Source organism: Scardinius erythrophthalmus, assembly GCF_964197995.2.
Source record: "Scardinius erythrophthalmus genome assembly, chromosome: 15".
NCBI lineage: Eukaryota > Metazoa > Chordata > Actinopteri > Cypriniformes > Leuciscidae > Scardinius > Scardinius erythrophthalmus.
The window spans coordinates 38,369,766-38,392,725 of NC_138235.1; the positions used below are offsets into that span (position 1 = coordinate 38,369,766).

At 36.6% G+C, this 22,960-nt stretch overlaps 1 protein-coding gene across 2 annotated transcripts in view; it reads left to right on the forward strand.

Annotated features, from left to right (window-relative positions):
* Nucleotides 1-14,934, forward strand: part of LOC308703376 (cyclin-dependent kinase-like 5) — a 71,132-nt gene extending 56,198 nt beyond the window's left edge. The window contains exons 13-19 of one of the 2 annotated variants that reach the window (XM_081386812.1): nucleotides 2,652-2,753; nucleotides 3,004-3,109; nucleotides 4,669-4,762; nucleotides 5,633-5,738; nucleotides 6,934-7,053; nucleotides 10,384-10,572; nucleotides 13,701-14,934. In XM_081386812.1, coding sequence (XP_081242938.1) covers nucleotides 2,652-2,753; nucleotides 3,004-3,109; nucleotides 4,669-4,762; nucleotides 5,633-5,738; nucleotides 6,934-7,053; nucleotides 10,384-10,572; nucleotides 13,701-14,015 — 1,032 coding nt within the window. In that variant the 3' untranslated portion in view covers nucleotides 14,016-14,934. The remainder of the gene's footprint in view (nucleotides 1-2,651; nucleotides 2,754-3,003; nucleotides 3,110-4,668; nucleotides 4,763-5,632; nucleotides 5,739-6,933; nucleotides 7,054-10,383; nucleotides 10,573-13,700) is intronic. The other variant, XM_081386813.1, reaches the window with a different exon arrangement.
* Nucleotides 14,935-22,960: the final 8,026 nt, after the last annotated feature.

The window sequence follows — 22,960 nt, forward strand, 5'->3', positions numbered from 1 at the left end:
CCTCAGAGCGTCCGTTAACTGAATGAATAGAGAATCTCTCCTGAAAATCCGACAACATCAGCAGTTTTCATCCACGCAACTGATTTCTGTAAATGAATGTAAAACTAAATGCATCTTGCAGCACAGGGTGAAGTCAGTATATACATTAACGATGATATGAGACAAATATGATGTAAATTTAATATAAAACTATGTAAATGGTGCTCCAATGGCGCTGTCGGTGTGTGTGTGTACACTCACTCATAGAAAACAAGGTGTTAGAATTGTAAAGACGTGGCGCTGCGCTCTCGCCCGGTGTGTGACACCCTTCAGACGCGTGTCCTGTAAACATTACACATCTGTTCCAAAGCTTATTGAGCTTCCTATCTATCATCTATCTATCTATCTATCTATCTATCTATCTGTCTGTCTGTCTGTCTGTCTGTCTGTCTGTCTGTCTGTCTGTCTGTCTGTCTGTCTGTCTGTCTATATATACAGTCAGGTCCATAAATATTGGGACATTGACACAATTCTAATCTTTTTGGCTCTATACACCACCACAATGGATTTGAAATGAAACGAACAAGATGTGCTTTAACTGCAGACTTTCAGCTTTAATTTGAGGGTATTTACATCCAAATCAGGTGAACAGAGTAGGAATTACAACAGTTTGTATATGTGCCACCCACTTTTTAAGGGACCAAAAGTAATGGGACAGATTAACAATCATAAATCAAACTTTTACTTTTTAATACTTGGTTGCAAATCCTTTGCAGTCATTTACAGCCTGAAGTCTGGAAGGCATTGACATCACCAGTTGCTGGGTTTCATCCCTGGTGAAGCTCTGCCAGGCCTCTACTGCAACTGTCTTCAGTTCCTGCTTGTTCTTGGGGCATTTTCCCTTCAGTTTTGTCTTCAGCAAGTGAAATGCATGCTCAATCGGATTCAGGTCAGGTGATTGACTTGGCCATTGCATAACATTCCACTTCTTTACCTTAAAAAACTCTTTGGTTGCTTTTGCAGTATGCTTCGGGTCAATGTCCATCTGCACTGTGAAGCGCCGTCCAATGAGTTCTGAAGCATTTGGCTGAATATGAGCAGATAATATTGCCCGAAACACTTCAGAATTCATCCTGCTGCTTTTGTCAGCAGTCACATCATCAATAAATACAAGAGAACCAGTTCCATTGGCAGCCATACATGCCCACGCCATGACACTACCACCACCATGCTTCACTGATGAGGTGGTATGCTTTGGATCATGAGCAGTTCCTTTCCTTCTCCATACTCTTCTCTTCCCATCACTCTGGTACAAGTTGATCTTTGTCTCATCTGTCCAAAGGATGTTGTTCCAGAACTGTGAAGGCTTTTTTAGATGTTGTTTGGCAAACTCTTATCTGGCCTTCCTGTTTTTGAGGCTCACCAATGGTTCACATCTTGTGGTGAACCCTCTTTATTCACTCTGGTGAAGTCTTCTCTTGATTTTTGACTTTGACACACATACACCTACCTCCTGGAGAGTGTTCTTGATCTGGCCAAATGTTGTGAAGAAAAGCATGTTGTGACCAAATGCTTCAGAACTCATTGGACGGCGCTTCACAGTGCAGATGGACAATGACCCAAAGCATACTGCAAAAGCAACCAAAGAGTTTTTTAAGGTAAAGAAGTGGAATGTTATGCAATGGCCAAGTCAATCACCTGACCTGAATCCGATTGAGCATGCATTTCACTTGCTGAAGACAAAACTGAAGGGAAAATGCCCCAAGAACAAGCAGGAACTGAAGACAGTTGCAGTAGAGGCCTGGCAGAGCTTCACCAGGGATGAAACCCAGCAACTGGTGATGTCTATGCCTTCCAGACTTCAGGCTGTAAATGACTGCAAAGGATTTGCAACCAAGTATTAAAAAGTAAAAGTTTGATTTATGATTGTTAATCTGTCCCATTACTTTTGGTCCCTTAAAAAGTGGGTGGCACATATACAAACTGTTGTAATTCCTACTCTGTTCACCTGATTTGGATGTAAATACCCTCAAATTAAAGCTGAAAGTCTGCAGTTAAAGCACATCTTGTTCGTTTCATTTCAAATCCATTGTGGTGGTGTATAGAGCCAAAAAGATTAGAATTGTGTCAATGTCCCAATATTTATGGACCTGACTGTATATATATCTACCTATCTATCTATCTATCTATCTATCTATCTACCTATCTATCTATCTATCTATCTATGTATCTATATATATATCTATCTACCTATCTATCTACCTATCTATCTATCTACCTATCTATCTACCTATCTATCTATCTACCTATCTATCTACCTATCTATCTACCTATCATCTATCTATCCATCTATCTATCTATCTATCCATCCATCCATCCATCCATCCATCCATCCATCCATCCATCCATCCATCCATCCATCCATCCATCCATCCATCCATCCATCCATCCATCCATCCATCCATCCATCCATCCATCCATCCATCCATCCATCCATCCATCCATCCATCCATCCATCCATCCATCCAGTGTGTGGTCTATTAATGTGGTCTAGGTATGCAGCTCACTAGTGTTTGGAACAGATTGTGTGTGTGTGTGTGTAGGAGTCACTGATCATATGAGTGTGTGCTGAGCGCTTTATGCTTCTCCTGCTCTCATCTCTCCATAAACAGAGCGACCCGGCGGCCGCAGAGGTCAGTCACACGCGACCTTTAATCCGGGAGTCCACACGGGACAACACCACCAGCTTTCACACACCACGGCAAAAAAGCGAGGTCCGCACCATCCTGCTTCCTATCTCTTTCTCCTTCCCTCTCTCTCTCTCTCCATACTCCTCCTTCTGCTGCCCATCCTCCTGTTTGCTTTGCTCTCTCATTCTTGAAGGTGGCATTTCAGTTGTGTTTCCTTTTGTTTGGAGTTTATGCAGAGGGGAACCGTCAGTGTTCATGCCACATAATGTCCTTAGTGTTGCACTGAGCACTTGTTCTGCTTGAAACACGTGTGTGACGAATGTTGATGCTGCAGGGAGGAGTGTATCACGAGCAGCTCGCGGATGACAGCGGATCCGCCAAAGAGAACCGCATGATGTACGGCGAATCTGTGCCGAGACGGGTCGGGAGCTTCTACAGGGGTCAGTCACATCCTCGTTTCATTTTAATTAGAGCTGGGCAACGATTAATCACATGCAAAATAAAGGTTTGTGTTTACATAATGTTTGTGTGTCGGCCTTTCGATGTTGGCCGTGGATTCAGGGAACAATGATTAGCTAATTTGCACGCACTCCAAACGCAGTCTTCATTTCAAAAGCTATTTTCCTAACATTTCTAAAATAAGTTCATAATTTCAACAAACGAAAAATCCAAACAAAGTTAACAAAGTGGTCAGAAAAACTGTGAGTAACCACCATCCCCAAATCCAGACATTTGTTCTTTCATGTCCTTCCTCCTCCGCCCATACGCGGTGACATATACATCCCTAACCCGACAGGTGCATGAGGATTAAGTAAATGAGTACATAAATACAAAATCATTTCTGTGATCAAAGCTGAATTTTCAGGATCATTACTCCAGTCTATCACATGATCCTTTAGAAATCACTCTGATATGATGATTCATTAGCAAAGTGGAAATAGTTCTGCTGCTTAATATATTTTCATAACCTGTGATACTTTTTTAGGATACTTTGATGAATAAAAAGTACAAAAAAAATGTTTTTTCTTTCTTTTTTTGAAATAAATCAATACTTTTATTCAGCAAGGATGTGTTAAATTGATAAAAAGTGATAGTAAAGAAGATTTATATTAGAAAATATTTTTTTTATTTTGAATAAATGCAGTTCTTTTTAACCTTTTATTCATCAAATATATTAGACAGCAGAACTGTTTCCAACACTCATAATAAATCAGAATATTAGAATGATTTCTGAAGGATCATGTGATAGACTGGATGTCATGTGACACTGAAGACTGGAGTAATGATGCTGAAAATTCAGCTTTGCATCACAGGAATAAATAATTTTTTAAAGTATATTCAAATAGAAAACTATTATTTTAAGTTGTAATAATATTTCGCAATATTACTGTTTTTTTTCTGTATTTTTTATCAAATAAACGCAGCCTTGATGTATATTTTCTTGGAGCATTAGAAAATATAAAAAAATCGTAATGTTTCCAAACTTTTGACCTGTACTGTACATAAATGTGTGTGTATTTATATATACAAAATAATTATACACAGAACACACACATATATTATGTAAATACAAACCTTTATTTTGGATGTGATTAATGGTTGGCCAGCTTTAATTTTAACATTTAACGTTTAGGGTGACGCGCTGCAAGTGACATGTTTTAATTTATTATGTTTTCTAATTGATCTATTAACAAATGCAATTGAAAACCTCTCTGTTCCCCGTTCTGAAGTCTCACAGCGCTCGACACAGTGTCTAAGGATTGCTCCATTATAATCAAGAAAACGGCAGTATTTACTGCATTATAGTCATTAACTATGCTGGGAGGACAATCAAAAACAACAGCAAAAGAAATAGCACTTTGAATAATGCAAGAGTTACTTTATGCATTTTAACAGTGCGATATCGCGTTTCGTAGCACTTTATTTTTAAAGGTCACTGGTCTCCAGGTCTCTGTGTTTCTCATCACTCTATATGTTCATGTTTCTGTGTTTTCACCAGTGCCGTCACCCAGACCCGATAACTCGTTCCACGAGAGTTCAGGGGTCACGATAGACAACAGCCACAACATACACCAACCGACCTATGACCCCTGGTGAGGATGAAGCACTCACACTCTCTGTTTTTCATCTTCTGTAAATATGTTGCATTTAAAAATATATGTACTATTATTATTTGGCTCCACCAAAATTCTACTTAAATCAAAACATTTTCTCTGATAACAATATATAATAAGTTTCAATAAGTATCAAATCAAGGAATAAATACATTTTGGTGAATGTTTTTAATTTAATAGAAATGATGCAATAAAGGTATTTTTCTGACTCTTAGACACTCAAACAGGAAGTGAGTCAGAATATATATAATGACTATATAATGAATATATAAAACAACTGATTGTTTCTGTTAAGTTCAAATCTGTAGGTTGAGCAGTTTGCAGTGTTATTAACTAAAAACATTTTTGTTACTTGAAATAAAATTTTAACTGAAATAAAATTAAACATTGAAGAAAAAAAAAAACCCTTATATTTTATTAATATTGCCAAGGCAACATTTCTAATTTTCTTTTAGTTTAAAGAGACTATATGTAGAATACAGAAACTCTTGTTATTAGCGACACCGGTGGCCGTTAAGTGAACTGCAGCCACAACTTACTTAAGATAATAACTAAATATAATAAATATAACTTAATAAAATAACTAAAACTAACACTGAAAGTTAATTCAAACGATATATATATATATATAAAAAATAAATGAAAAACTAATTAAAATGACAGATACACAATTAAAATAACAGATACACAAAAAATACTTATTTTTAAAACACTTTAACTGAAATTCAAATAAAGACTGAAAATATAAAACAGAAGCTAATTCGAAATATTAATAGAAATAATCGTATAATATAATGTCAGATTGTGAGCATCAGTTTTATTGACATTGTAAGTGTGTTGTTTGATGAGGACGGGGTCTGAGACGCTGGACGTGAGCCCTCCTGAACCCACCAAAGAGAAAGAGAAACAAGGCTTCTTCAGATCCATGAAGAAGAAGAAGAAGAAGCCACAACCCGTGAGTGTGTGTGTGTGTGTGTGTTTAATGTATCACAGGTGAATGTGTGTGAGTGAATAGTAGTCTAAACCCAGTCCGTAAACGAGAGTCTGTCACCCGACTCAGCCGTTACTCTGACATTTGAAACCGACAGCTCATCAATTCTGTTTGTATTTATTCCCCTTATTTCATTACAAACACACACACTGTTATCGCTCTCTGTAGAAACAGCAGAAATGTAGTATATTCACGCTGCGCTTTTCTATGACAAGATCTGTAAATCTCCAAAAAGCAGCATAGAACCACCATAAAAGTCCTATTCTATTCTATTCTATTCTATTCTATTCTATTCTATTCTATTCTAAATCTTTTGAAGTCATATGATAGCTTTGTGTGAGGAATGGTCAAAAAGATCGGATTTGTCATTATATGAAACTTTTTAACACAGCATTTTTAGAATAATTTTTATGATTAATTATAAACTCTAATCAATATTAAATTGTTTCTAGAGAGTTAAAATCAAAAAAATTTGTGGGTTATTATTATTAACAAAAAAAAACATTAAAAAAAACATTGTCTTTACTTTCAATAAAATAAACATTAACTGAAATAAAATGAAACCTAATATAAAAAAATACTTATTTTATTTCAGCTATAAGAAACTTTTTAACACTAATTCATTTTTAACTGATTAATTATAAACTCTAATCAATATTAAATTGTTTCTTTTTTGTGGGTTATTGTTATTAAAAAAAACATTAAACATTTTTGTTTCAATAAAATAAACATTAACTGAAATAATATGAAACATAATATAAAAAAAATACTTTTTTTATTTCAGCTAGTTGCCAAGGCAACATTTCTATTTTTTACTTGAATTACTAAATAACTTAAACGGAAATAAAATAAATAATATAGAAATACTTCAAAAAAAGAAACATAAAAAAAATACTAAAAATTTCATTTAAATGTAAATGTAAAATATTAAAATAAAAACTATCTCGCACTATTTAATTGGATTCATCATGATAAAAATTGATGATGAATAATGAATATGATTCATATTTTAAAATTTACACCCTTTTAAAATTAAAACAATTTATCTTATTTGTAATAATTAATTGTAAACCATAATCAGATACAAAGACATCATGAGTCGGGTGGCAGATCTCCAGTATTGAGTCTCAGTGTGAGTTTTGTGTCTCTTGTATTGCAGACAGACACTGAAGAGCAAGTTCCAGTCATGAGGAAAGCCCTCTTTCCTCTTTTTCACTCTCAGAGGAGCTTCACGAGGAGCTCCTCTGAGAGAGTGCGTCCCCTAGTGGCCACACCCATGGTATACACCAGTCTCCATACATACGCCTCTAACACGCCGCCAACTAAACCGCTAATCTCGCTGCATGAATTAACAACACTAATCGGTTGTGTTGAAGTGGGCTGGGTATTTGTCTCCTCATTGGTTGTCAGATCTGTATTGTCATCAGTCATCTGAGACTGACTCCACAAATAATGGACGCATGACTTCATATTTGCATTCTGTGATTTGTATGTGAAAGAATTTTCCATTTGATTGAGCAAATCCACAGAAGCAGACTGAAGTAAATCCATGAGGGTGAAACTGATGAAATCATGTTCCCCCAAAAACAGAAGAAAACAAAGAAATTAATCATTTTTATGATTTTTTGACATCATTTATGATATTTAAAAACGTTTTTTCCCCAATTTCTCATTTCCGAAATTCAAAAAATAACACTATTGTAAAGTGTAAGTGATATGTAAGTTGAATTTAAGGCTTTTCACACTTGTAATGTAGAAGCAGGGTTAGCACCACTTTTAACCCCGGGTAAAGAACCGTTTCACACTTGTAATGTAGAAGCAGGGTTAGCACCACTTTTAACCCCGGGTAAAGAACCGTTTCACACTTGTAATTCAGAAGCAGGGTTAGCACCGCTTTTAACCCCGGGTAAAGAACCGTTTCACACTTGTAATTCAGAAGCAGGGTTAGCACTGCTTTTAACCCCGGGTAAAGGAACGTTTCACACTTGTAATGTAGAAACAGGGTTAGCACCGCTTTTAACCCCGGGTAAAGGACCGTTTCACACTTGTAATGTAGAAGCAGGGTTAGCACTGCTTTTAACCCCGGGTAAAGGAACGTTTCACACTTGTAATGTAGAAACAGGGTTAGCACCACTTTTAACCCCGGGTAAAGGACCGTTTCACACTTGTAATGTAGAAACAGGGTTAGCACCACTTTTAACCCCGGGTAAAGGACCGTTTCACACTTGTAATGTAGAAACAGGGTTAGCACCACTTTTAACCCCGGGTAAAGGACCGTTTCACACTTGTAATTCAGAAGCAGGGTTAGCACCACTTTTAACCCCGGGTAAAGAACCGTTTCACACTTGTAATTCAGAAGCAGGGTTAGCACTGCTTTTAACCCCGGGTAAAGGAACGTTTCACACTTGTAATTCAGAAGCAGGGTTAGCACTGCTTTTAACCCCGGGTAAAGGAACGTTTCACACTTGTAATTCAGAAGCAGGGTTAGCACCACTTTTAACCCCGGGTAAAGGACCGTTTCACACTTGTAATGTAGAAGCAGGGTTAGCACTGCTTTTAACCCCGGGTAAAGGAACGTTTCACACTTGTAATGTAGAAACAGGGTTAGCACCACTTTTAACCCCGGGTAAAGGACCGTTTCACACTTGTAATTCAGAAGCAGGGTTAGCACTGCTTTTAACCCCGGGTAAAGGACCGTTTCACACTTGTAATTCAGAAGCAGGGTTAGCACCACTTTTAACCCCGGGTAAAGGACCGTTTCACACTTGTAATTCAGAAGCAGGGTTAGCACCACTTTTAACCCCGGGTAAAGGACCGTTTCACACTTGTAATGTAGAAGCAGGGTTAGCACTGCTTTTAACCCCGGGTAAAGGAACGTTTCACACTTGTAATGTAGAAGCAGGGTTAGCACCACTTTTAACCCCGGGTAAAGGACCGTTTCACACTTGTAATTCAGAAGCAGGGTTAGCACCACTTTTAACCCCGGGTAAAGGACCGTTTCACACTTGTAATTCAGAAGCAGGGTTAGCACCACTTTTAACCCCGGGTAAAGAACCGTTTCACATTTGTAATTCAGAAGCAGGGTTAGCACCACTTTTAACCCCGGGTAAAGAACCGTTTCACACTTGTAATTCAGAAGCAGGGTTAGCACCACTTTTAACCCCGGGTAAAGGACAGTTTCACACTTGTAATTCAGAAGCAGGGTTAGCACCACTTTTAACCCCGGGTAAAGGACAGTTTCACACTTGTAATTCAGAAGCAGGGTTAGAACTGCTATTAACCCCGTGGTGTTAATTAACGGGTGGTGTGGCGCAATGGATAAGACACATGCCTTTGGTGTGAGAGACCCGGGTTCGAATCCACTGTGAGACACCAATGTGTCCCTGAGCAAGACACTTAACCCCTATTTGCTCCAGAGGCGTGCGACCTCTGACATATATAGCAATTGTAAGTCGCTTTGGATAAAAGCGTCAGCTAAATGAATAAATGTAAATGTAAACCCCAGATAAAGGAACGTTTCACACTTGTAATTCAGAAGCAGGGTTAGCATGACCCAGGGTAAACTAGTTCAAGTGTGAAAAGCCCTTTTGTGTACTGATTTTAGCGTATGCTGCTTTTAATTTAAAAAAAATCATGTTAAATCTGTATTATAGAAATAAGACTTTTTGGTGAGATATTAAGAATACAACATAAAAAACGTAAAGCTGTAAATTTCTGCAAAGCTGCTTTGAAAAGTATTGTGAAAAGCACTATATAAATAACCTTGAATTGAATTGAAAACATTTTGAATAAAGTGGTGGAATGATTTTATCCGGAGTCATCTGGAATCAGGAATCAGATTTCTTGGATCTGGTGATAGTGAATATGAGGATGTTGTGTGAAACGCCATCAATATTTTACTGTCTAATCTGGTTCATAATAATAATAATCATCATCATCATAATAAAAAGTTATATTAAAGGTGCATTGTGTAATATTTAGGAGGATCTGTTGACAGAAATGCAATATCATATACATAACTATGTTTTCAGTGGTGTATAAAGACCTTACTTAATGAACCGTTTTGTTTTTATTAGCTTAGAATGAGTGTTTTCTCTCTACACACACCGTGGGTCCGCTTACATCGGCATGTTTCTAAAGTGGCCCTGAGCGGACAAATGCGTTTCGTCACTATGTTGTTCTTCGTGCAAAGAAGCGAGCTGAAGTCAGCGAATAAAACACTGACACAATGATGAACAAGTAACAATAATATTTGCTATAACATATCGTTTTACTGAATAATTATGTAAACCTAATTTCTTACTTTACCTTTGTAAAGAAACCTCATTGCTTAACTGGCGACTCACTGCTGTCTCAGACGACGACATCACTTCCTGTCGGCCACCGTAACATCTGTTGGGTGCACTTCACAACCTCACCACTAGATGCCGCTAAAAACCACACACTGCACCTTTAAGAAGAAGAATCGGAATATTTGTAAAATCCACCCATGTTAGAAAAACTGATTATGCTTCTCTCCTGGGCTGTCGCTCTGTGTTATTTTGGCTGTTAGTTGTAATATTCAAATGTGTGGATGATTGACAGCTCTGTGACGCGTGTGATTGGTCAGGTGCCGAGCGAGGGCCCGGATCCGGTGCTGATAAAGTCGTCGTCGCGCTCGTACGGACACCAGGGCAGCAGACATCGCACTCGCAGCCGGGACCGGGAGCGCAGCCGGGAGAGAGAGAGAGAGCAGGATCAGGAGCGAGAGCGGGACGCTGACTGGCCTATAGAGAGAACACCTGACACACACTCTCAGGTACAGTACACTCAATTCACGTTTATTTGTAAAGCACTTTTCTCAATACTCATCATTTCAAAGCAGCAATTCCACGTTACAATTTAGAGTGATCTGTTATTATCAGAGGTGACTGTCTAGTCATGCATTTCAGAAATGTACTTATACAAAAATCACAGTTAGTGAAAAATGTATTTATTTAAACAATGTAGTAATTTAATGCAGAAACAATTAGCTCTTTACATTCATGGATATCAATAGTGAGTGACTAAGCTCTATTCGGACAGGACTAGTGTAACATGGAGAGGTGGGGTAGAGTAATAATGACCAGAGCTTCTTTGTGACTTTAGTCCCGTCCGAATGTGCATCTTAGTGATCATCACGGACAATGTAAGTAAAGATTACGCAGACTTTTACCTTCAGTAAAAAGGTCCGGAAAAATTATGATATGCGATGCGATAATGCTTAAAGTGTGTGAAATAAACTTAATTATCTTTAAAATATATTTAAAATGATATGACCTACATGCGTGTTTCACATTGTTTTTGTGACAAGAAAACATCCCTAAACTTCTGACAGTGAACATCAGTGTTTTACTGTAGCGTAAGAAGTGTTATTTTAACATCAGTGTAAACCACGGTGTTCAGGTTATCCTACATTAGGGTTATTTAACAACAGAAACTGAATAATCAAATGTAAAAATAAAACACTGCTTAGTTTTCACCTTATAAATCAAATATATTCTGATTCTTATTAAAGCTAAAAAAGTTATTCAGCCGAGAGCTTTTGTCTTTTGTTCATGACCCGTTATTGCAAGCTGTTGCGATATGCATATTAAGATTTATACATTTGTGATATTTAATAATTTAGATATATTGTTCAGCCCTATTCTCAGGTAAAACTGATCCCGTGTGAATAGACCCGCTGTAAATATGTCCGTAAATATTTAATAATTTCCTGTTTAAAAGTAGTTTTCGGCAGTTTTTCAAGTTGCATTCTAGACGCTGGAACGAGTCTGTGGCAAAACTCAAGTGTTTCACACACACACACACACACACACACACACACACACACACACACACACACACACACACACACACACACACACACACACACACACACACAGAGAGACACCATTCAGATTGAGAGCACTCGTTAGAGGAACGAAACATCTTTTAGCGTTAGATAAGAGCCTATTACCAACACAATCCAATCTGAAGTTAATTAATGCATCGTTTGACCGGACATAAATATATAAATAAAGGTTATGTGTGTTTGCGCACGTGATATCAGGAAGCAGCGTAACACACACATGACGACAGGAGTGATGCCGATGTGTAAATTGAGTTACTCTCACACTTATGCTTGCTTTACTGAGATCTCTCATCCTGTGAGAATTGGCCATTAATATTACAGACGTCCTGTGGTAAAATTACATTACTCCATCTACCCTGGTAAAGCTAATCCCGTCCGAATAGGGTTATGTGTCATATTAGTGAGATTATCCTGTATTTGTTCATAATTTGATTGAATTACTGCAGCCATGATCAATCAAAAAATATGAACAAACTTCTATTAAATGAAATTCTGTCTGTGGGTGAACAGTACAATGTGAAACGCAGTTTATTCATATAGCACCTTTTAAAAACAGCGCTTTATAGAAAAGAAATACATGTATTTCTGCATTTACAGAAATTAAACCAGGAAGGAAAGTTATTTGATCAAATAAATACAGTAAAAACAGCCAGTCTTCAGTGTCACATGATCCTTCAGAAATCATTCTAATATGATGATTTGATGCTCAAGAAACATTTATGATTATTATTAATGTTGAAAATGTTTTTGTGGAAACATTTGATTTCAGGATTCTTAGATGAACAGATAGTTCAAAAGAACAGCATTTATTTGAAATTGAATCTTTGTAACATTATAAATGTCTTTACTGTCACTTTTGATCAATTAAAAATGCATCTTTGCTGAATAAACGTATTAATTTATTTAAATAAAAATAGTATCTTACTGACACCAAACTTTTGATGGCATATACTGTACATAGAAAGTACATATTATTACAGAATATATATAATTCTACATAATTTTAATTATTTTTCTGAGAATATTACCCATAAACGTCATTATAAACAACACATGGGCAATAACACATGGGCAATTTCAATAATAAAAAAAAAAATTACAGTTACATCACATAATGATGCAATTTAACAATAAATTATTAATTATATACATTTATTATAGTACATTTTTATCAATATTGAATTACATTTAATGTTTGAAATAACACCTGGAATTGTTAAATGACTCTCACCAGCTAGTTCTGCAAAACCTACACAGTATTAATGTTTATTAATAGTACACTTGTGTGGTTACAGCTCAGTGTGTTATATAATCAAAAGATTCCGTTTGTGACTTTATAAATTATGCATTAAATTACATATAAATAAGTTATATATGAATTATATACATGTTTAAGTAAACTATATAAACAATGCATTAAATTATATATAAATAAGTTATATATGAATTATATACATGTTTAAATAAACTATATATAAACAATGATTTAAATTACATATAAATAGATTATATATAAATTATATAATTAAAATATAAGTAAATTTAAAAAAAGTAAATTTTTGATTTTTATAAATTATGCAATAAATTAAATCTAAACAGATTATATATAAATTATGTAAAAAGAAAGTTTTTGATTTTTATAAACTGCATTAAATAACATAAATAAATGATATGTAAATTATATAAATATAGGAGTAATTATAAAGTATATAACAAGACAATTTTTTTATTTTTATATATTATGCATTAAATGAAATCTAGACAAAGATGATTTTTTATTCCTCTTTTTAGTCAACTTTAGCATGGGTGTATAAACTTATGCATATAACTGTATATATATATATATATATATAAAGATTCAGTCTTTTACGTTAATAAATTACATATTTTATATAAAGCCAAATATAAGAGCAACTATGTAGAATCAGATAAATTATGTGTACTTAATAAATATATGTATCAGATTAAATGTATAAATTACATATAAATTACATATAAAATATCTTTTAAACAACTGAATAAATGTAATCAATAATAAGTGTGTTTTGTCTCAGCCTCTGAGGTCGTTGCGGAAGCTTCTTCATCTCACCACCTCCTCCTCCTCCTCCTCCAACCAGACCTCAGCAGATCTCCACTACCCTCCTCCTCCTCAGTCCTCCTCTAAATCCGGGAGCTTCATGCAGGCCAAGAGTCGGCAGGCCTCGTACGCGTCGGCCCCGGGGCCCCTGGAGTCCGGCTGGCACTCCAGCGCTCTGGGCCGTCCCGAGGGAAACCCGTATCCCGAGCAGCTCACCTCCAAACCGGGCTTCGCTCGACACTTTCGCTCGCGTTTGCCAAACCTGAATGACCTTAAAGAGACTGCGCTGTGAACGGCGCCCCCTAATGGACCTTTCCTTCTTATGAATTAAAGGGATAGTTCACCCAAAAATGAAAATTAGCCCATGATTTACTCACTCTCAAGTCATCCTAGGTGTATATGACATTCTTCTTTCAGACGAATACAATCTGAGTTATATTAAAAATTTCCTGGCTCTTCTAAGCTTTATAATGGCAGTGAATGGCTGTTTATGTTTTGGTGTCCATAAAAGTGCATCTATTCATCATAAAAGTGCATCAGTCCATCATAAAAGTGCATCTATTCATCATAAAAGTGTATCTATCATCATTAAAGTGCATCTATCCATCATAAAAAGTGCATCTATCATCATAAAAGTGCATCTATCCATCATAAACGTGCATCTTTTCATGACAAAAATGCATATATCCATCATAAAAGTGCATCTATCCATCATAAACGTGCGTCTATTCATGATAAAAATGCATATGTCCATCATGAAGTGCATCTATCCATCATAAAAGTGCATCTATCATCATTAAAGCGCATCTATCCATCATAAACGTGCATCTTTTCATGATAAAAATGCATATATCCATCATAAAAGTGCATCTATCCATCATAAACGTGCGTCTATTCATGATAAAAATGCATATGTCCATCATAAAGTGCATCTATCCATCATAAAAGCGCATCTATCATCATTAAAGCGCATCTATCCATCATAAAAGTGCATCTATCATCATTAAAGTGCATCTGTCATCATTAAAGTGCATCTATCCATCATAAAAGCGCATCTATCATCGTTAAAGCGCATCTATCCATCATAAAAGTGCATCTATCCATCATTAAAGTGCATCTATCCATCATTAAAGTGCATCTATCCATGATAAAAGCGCATCTATCCATCATTAAAGCGCATCTATCCATCATTAAAGCGCATCTATCCATCATAAAAGTGCATCTATCCATCATTAAAGTGCATCTATCCATCATTAAAGTGCATCTATCCATGATAAAAGCGCATCTATCCATCATTAAAGCGCATCTATCCATCATTAAAGCGCATCTATCCATCATAAAAGCGCATCTATCCATCATTAAAGCGCATCTATCCATCATTAAAGTGCATCTATCCATGATAAAAGCGCATCTATCCATCATTAAAGCGCATCTATCCATCATTAAAGCGCATCTATCCATGATAAAAGCGCATCTATCCATCATTAAAGCGCATCTATCCATCATTAAAGCGCATCTATCCATGATAAAAGCGCATCTATCCATCATTAAAGCGCATCTATCCATCATTAAAGCGCATCTATCCATCATAAAAGCGCATCTATCCATCATTAAAGCGCATCTATCCATCATTAAAGTACATCTATCATCATTAAAGTGCTCCACACTGCTCCGGGGGGTTAATAAAGGCCTTCTGAAGCGATGCGTTCGCGTAAAAAATATATCCATATTTTCATAACCAATATAACTCAGATTGTATTCGTCTGAAAGAAGAATGTAATATACACCTAGGATGAGTTGAGAGTGAGTAAATCATGGGTTAATCTTCATTTTTGGGTGAACTATCCCTTTAACGGTAGGCCTACATGTCCCATCTTTATTTTTGTTGGCTTTTTTTAGTTTTTAATATTTGATAGCACTTCTTGTATGATTTATGTAATTACGGTACTTTTTTGTTATTGGATTACTACAGTAAAGAAGATTATATAGCTCTATGTAAATGGGAATATATATATATATGAATATATATATATAAATGTATAGCACTGTACGTGCAGGCTTTAGTTTCTACTCTGGTTGTAGTATATATATATTATCTGATTCTGCATAACAGCTCTTATATTTAGCTAAAAAGTAGAGATGACAGTATTGACATTCATTTTATAGTTCTAGAATAAGACTACAGTAGATATTATGACTTTGTCTTTGAGTATTTTCTGTTTACAATTCAGTGAATATCAGTAGATATTAAGAATAACAGTAGTTAATGGTAAGAATGCGTATGTTTGTGATTCTGTGTACGTTTGCTCCCCAGATGGCGCACGCATGTTGCTTTAAACGTCACATTTGTGTATTAATTCATCGTGAACGTCATTGTCCGGATGAAAACGTACGTGCGCTGTCTGGGTTTGGTGTGGGTCTTTTGTTAGTCTGTACAAATCATATACAAAGCCTTTTAAATGAGAATTGAAGCAAAAACATCGACCAAATCTGACCAAATCATAGGAGATGGTGTGGCGCCTCCTGCTGGCCATCGAGATCCACTGCAAAAAAAACAAACCCAAGCATATGATGCCTTTTCATTTTTAAAGCAAGTTTACTTTTTACTAAATCTACCAGTCTTTGATTCCCTCAGGTATAGAGTTCTCTGAACACTGCAAATACACTTTTACATGCAATATCTGGATATCAGATGTCGAAGCTCTTCAGATCATTTAATGTTTCTGTTTAGGGAAATAGAGCCAGTGTGTGTTCACGAGGAGGAGATATAATAATAATAATAATAATAATAATTCATTAATTTTATGCAATATGTAATTTCACATTCGCCAGATAATCCTTCTAAATAAAGATCAAGGTACCTGGAGGCGTATTGTGCCCTCTCAGCGTGTTTTTGCGTGTATGTGCTTTTATGATTCATATGTCAGTCGAGTACATGAGATGTCAAACGCCAGGATCTCCTGGAAAACATGATTACGCATCAGCCATATGCATCTCATCTGGCTTTCAGATACAGCCCAGCTAACAGGGAGTGTTCTCAGAGAGTTCTGGAGAGTTATGAACAAAACCTTCTTAACAGAACATTATCTGGTGTTTAATAATCTTCTCAAAACATTATTTATTCAGAATTCATGGAATGTTTTTTTTTTTTAAATGTTACGTTTGAATGTTCTCTGAACATTCTAAAATGTTTCCATAATGTTTGTAGAATTATCAAACGGAACGTTCCCTTAACATTCACAGTTAAACGTTCTAAAATTATGTTTTTTAAAGATTAATGGATGTGTTAGCAAAACATTCTTAGAACATGTATTTGTTAGCTGGGATGTAGAGCTGCACGATTCTGGAGAAACTGAGAATCACCATTTTTTTGTTTCAAATAGAGATTAAGACTAAACTAAATAACATGACATTTACTAGAGGTTCTGATTAAATGTTAATTGCTGCAGTCTATTTAATTGATTTGAATGAACTGATTTTAAATGATTCAATGACTTTCATTACTGGATGAATCAGCGTTTTTGAACGAATCTCTTAAATGAATGATTCAATGACAAATACATTTTTAACGGTCACTTGTCGCCACCTACTGGTGTAACGCTGTAATTGAGACAATCTTTATTTACTTTCAGAAGGTGATTTCCTCTATATTGATACTGTTGACATCCGTGTTCATATCTGAACTATAAACTGTTATCCCAGTATTTCTGTGATGATTGATTTATTGTAAATATCGATGCTGTATGCTTGAAAAGACTGTGTGTGAAGCTGTTTCATATCTATACATGACAACGGCTCTGTCTGGATCAGAACACAGACCTGAATGTTCCTGTGATCGGACTCATGAGAGGTTTAATAGACGGAGGAATAAGATCTGTGGGTGTTTGAATCGAGATCGCGATCTTTTATCGATTAATCGTGCAGCTCTACTGGGATGTGGGGAATTAGATTATGGAGAATATTGATCATAAATCTGACTAATATCAATCAGTATCCGCTGGTCCATCACTGTTGATTCATGCGTCTCTTCTACTGTCACTCGCTTCATGATGGAAGGTGTTTTACTCTATAATCATGTGTTTCTTCGACTACAGACGAGTTCAGATGATGATGATCTCATTTAAATAAATCCATGAATAAATAAAAGAAAAAACTAAATCAAACATGAACTGTTCTTTAGCACTTCTTGGTCTTTGGAAAACACTTGATTGGAGATACAGGAGTGGAGAACACGCGCGCACACACACACACACACACACACACACACTCTCTCTCTCTCTCTCTCTCTCTCTCTCTCTCTCTCTCTCTCTCTCTCACACACACACACACACACACACTATTTTTTTATAAAAATATCTTACATTTTCCGAGAGCAGGAAAAAAGTCTGGTACACAGCGATGTTGTTTACCGTGAATGAATGATTTATAAAAAAATGCCATTAAAGTTAAAACACAAAAAGTGTTTCTGTAAGTATACAGTGAATCACTGCTGGAATAATGAGAGTCACTTCAATTCAATTCACATTTATTTCTGTCGCGCTTTTCACAACACACATCGTTTCACAGCAGCTTAACAGAAAATACACGAGTGAGTGTTATCAGACTGTGTTCAAGCACGCACGCACGCGCACACACACACACACACCTCACAGTTAGAGAATATCATGTGTTCATCTTATCCAGAAACAATGAGTTCAGTAAAGTATTTATCACAATTATTGCAGGGTGGAGTTCAGTGCACAGACTGACACATTAAAGGACAAATTCGGTAGGCTATTTTACATTTTTATTCGGTGAGTTTCACTTCTTTGTAAACGAAAGTTTAATGCGTTTTAGGAAGGATTGTTCCAGTGCACCTATGCAGCCATTCTGGAGGTGGGGGGTGTGGTGTGGGGTGGGGGGAAGCGAAAGAAACCTAAAATTCTCGGGACAGCAGCATGTGTCCAAATTTCAATCTTAACCGTTCTATTTCACCAGAAACGATCTGAAAACAGGGCTTTAAGTGTAAAATACCGAACTTGTCCTTTAATGTTTGATCCTATTTCAAAGCATATTCCTTCTTGAAATGTTGAATAAGCGTGTCTTTGTCATCCTATCGGTGCGTCTGGACTTGGTCTGATGTCTTTGGTCTCCTCCTCAATCTGAAGCTTGATCGCTTGTATTTCTCGAAGCTTCTCGTAAGGGCTTGTGTCACAAACCTGAGTGCAAAATCTTTCCAGCACTATAAAATACTCTATCATGAACTCTTTCTGTCGCTCGCTCCTCTCGGACTGAGGTGCTTCTCCTTCTCCTGCTTCTCCTCCTGCTTTTCCTTCTTCTTCTTTTCCTTCAGCTTTTCCTTTTCCTTCCGCTTTTCCTTTTTCCGCTTTTCCTGCTTTTCCTTTTCCTTCTTCTGCTTTTCCTTCTGCTTCTGCTTCTCCTTCTGCTTTTCCTTTTCCTTCTTCTGCTTTTCCTTTTCCTGCTTTTCCTTCTGCTGTTCCTTCTGATTTTCCTCCTTCTGCTGGCTGCAAAGCTAGAAAAAGATGACAATAGTTAGATTTAGGATAAAAACGAATGGACTCATTTCATTATGAGTAGCAATATGAGTGTCTATAACAGAAGATAATATTTACCATCGGCTACGTCTGCATTAATCAAGGGCAGATTCACTACAAATAAAAAAAATTTGACATATTCAGTTAATAATTAAAAATATAAGCATATAAATGCCAGAAAATGTGCAGACACGGTCTTACATAATTGAAAGACTCTGTTTAAGGCGTTCTGGTCCATCCATGCACCGTTTCTTGAGGCTGTTAAAAAATTAAAACATTTGGTAAACGCTTCATATTCAGTGTTTCTACAAAACATAATGAATTACTATAGCTATACATCTTGAACTGTGTAAATACTCTCTCTAAAAAGTAACACATTACTAATTACTTTGTAAATCGCAAGAAATTCAACAATACAAGAACGCCATTTAAATTTTTAATTCTATTAAATAAAATACAGTTGCATGAATTATTCAAAAGGAAGGTCACATTAAAACATATATTTTAGCATTAGACGTTAAATCCACTAGTTTTGCTTAAAATTGTTCTGTAGTCTATAACACAATTATCAGGAGTAACTGTAATTAAATGAAGAAAACTGAACATATTCCTGCTTAAAATGGTGAATAAAAAGCTTCCTCATCATCATCATCATCACTGGTGCATCTGAATACCTTTTAATCTCTTGATCTCCATCAAACGCTGATGCCAGATTACTCGTGATTCCTCAAGCATCGACACAATGAGACGCGAGCGTATTCTGTCCGCCTCCACTCTTCAGGTGAGTTCTCGGAGCCGTTCCCAGTCCTCGTTCATGTGAAACCCCAGACGGAGATTCCTCTGGTGCCGTTCTGTCCCTGACGGACTCCTCGACTCGATCGCTGATCCCAGATGAAGACGACGCTTCACACACACTCTCAGCACACCGGTCTGTGAAGAAGAAGAGTTAGCACACCTCAAGGTCAAAGGTAACCGGTAACAAGCAGCTTTAATGTTGTTTATGTGTCTATGTGGTGTTCTTAATATGCTTTAAGACAAACCATATGTAAATTCATAAGTCAACATCATTGCTTGCTTTTCTGTAGGCTATATAGTATTATTAATAAGGTGTGTATAGAATTTGATCTTTTAATATGACTAAAGCCTACATTGAGCCGTTAAGCGTTTTTCACGTTAAAGGGATAGTTCACCCAAAAATGAAAATTAGCCCATGATTTACTCACTTTCAAGTCATCCTAGGTGTATATGACATTCTTCTCTCAGACGAATACAATCAGAGTTATATTAAAAAATGTCCTGGCTCTTCCAAGCTTTATAATGGCAGTGAATGACTGTTTCTGTTTTGGTGTCCATAAAAGTGCATCTATCCATCATAAAAGTGCATCTATCCATCATTAAAGTGCATCTGTTCATCATAAAAGTGCATCTATCCATCATAAAAGTGCATCTGTCCATCATAAAAGTGGATCTATCCATCATAAAAGTGCATCTATCCATCATAAAAGTGGATCTATCCATCATAAAAGTGCATCTATCGATCATAAAAGTGCATCTATCCATCATTAAAGTGCATCTATCCATCATAAAAGTGCATCTATCCTTCATAAAAGTGGATCTATCCATCATAAAAGTGCATCTATCCATCATAAAAGTGCATCTATCCATCATAAAAGTGCATCTATCCATCATAAAAGTGCATCTGTTCATCATAAAAGTGCATCTGTCCATCATAAAAGTGCATCTATCCATCATTAAAGTGCATCTATCCTTCATAAAAGTGGATCTATCCATCATAAAAGCGCATCTATCCATCATAAAAGTGCATCTATCCATCATAAAAGTGCATCTGTCCATCATAAAAGTGCATCTGTCCATCATAAAAGTGCATCTGTCCATCATTAAAGTGCATCTATCCATCATAAAAGTGCATCTATCCATCATTAAAGTGCATCTATCCATCATAAAAGTGGATCTATCCATCATAAAAGCGCATCTATCCATCATAAAAGTGCATCTATCCATCATAAAAGTGCATCTATCCATCATAAAAGTGCATCTGTCCATCATAAAAGTGCATCTGTCCATCATAAAAGTGCATCTGTCCATCATAAAAGTGCATCTGTCCATCATTAAAGTGCATCTATCCATCATAAAAGTGCATCTATCCATCATTAAAGTGCATCTATCCATCATAAAAGTGCATCTGTCCATCATTAAAGTGCATCTGTCCATCATAAAAGTGGATCTATCCATCATAAAAGTGCATCTATCCATCATAAAAGTGCATCTATCCATCATAAAAGTGGATCTATCCATCATAAAAGTGCATCTATCCATCATAAAAGTGCATCCATCATAAAAGTGGATCTATCCATCATAAAAGTGCATCTATCCATCATAAAAGTGCATCTATCCATCATAAAAGTGTATCTATTGACGATAAAAGTGTATGTGTGTGTGTGTGTGTGTCCGCCAGATGGCCGTCCGCATCGATTTACGCCATAAGAGAAGCACTTGAACTTAACGCACAACGTAATGACGGCAATTGACGCCTCTCGCAGTTCAAACACACAGGGCTGGGCAACTGCGTTCGACATTGCGTTGTGCGTCCAACGTAATTACACCAGCGCATCGCTTTACTTCAGAAGGCCTTTATTAACCCCCCAGAGCAGTGTGGAGCACTTTTATGAAGGACAGATGTACTTTTATGATGGATAGATGCACTTTTATGATGGATAGATGCACTTTTATGATGATAGATGCACTTTTATGATGGATAGATGCACTTTTATGATGGATAGATGCACTTTTATGATGGATAGATGCACTTTTATGATGGATAGATGCACTTTTATGATGGATAGATGCACTTTTATGATGATAGATGCACTTTTATGATGGATAGATGCACTTTTATGAAGGACAGATGCACTTTTATGATGGATAGATGTACTTTTATGATGGACAGATGCACTTTTATGATGATAGATGCACTTTTATGATGGATAGATGCACTTTTATGATGATAGATGCACTTTTATGGACTTCAAAACAGAAACAGTCATTCACTGCCATTATAAAGCTTGGAAGAGCCAGGACATTTTTTAATATAACTCAGATTGTATTCGTCTGAGAGAAGAATGTCATATACACCTGATGACTTGAGGGTGAGTAAATCATGGGCTAATTTTCATGTTTGGGTGAACTATCCCTTTAAGTGTTTCAGAATGCCCCCAGAAATCGTGATAAAAGTCTTAACGAGGTATTTAATAATCTTACCGTCGGTTGTGTCTTTCTCTGGAGTCTTCACAGGTGAAGCATCGGTTTGACTTCCGCTTCTCCTCTTCCTCATTGGTTCATCAGTGTGACTCCCGCTTCTCCTCTTCCTCATTGGTTCATCAGTGTGACTCCCGCTTCTCCTCTTCCTCATCGGTTCATCAGTGTGACTCCCGCTTCTCCTCTTCCTCATCAGTTCATCAGTGTGACTCCCGCTTCTCCTCTTCCTCATCGGTTCATCAGTGTGACTCCTGCTTCTCCTCTTCCTCATCGGTTCATCAGTGTGACTCCCGCTTCTCCTCTTCCTCATCGGTTCATCAGTGTGACTCCAGCTTCTCCTCTTCCTCATTGGTTCATCAGTGTGACTCCCGCTTCTCCTCTTCCTCATCAGTTCATCAGTGTGACTCCCGCTTCTCCTCTTCCTCAT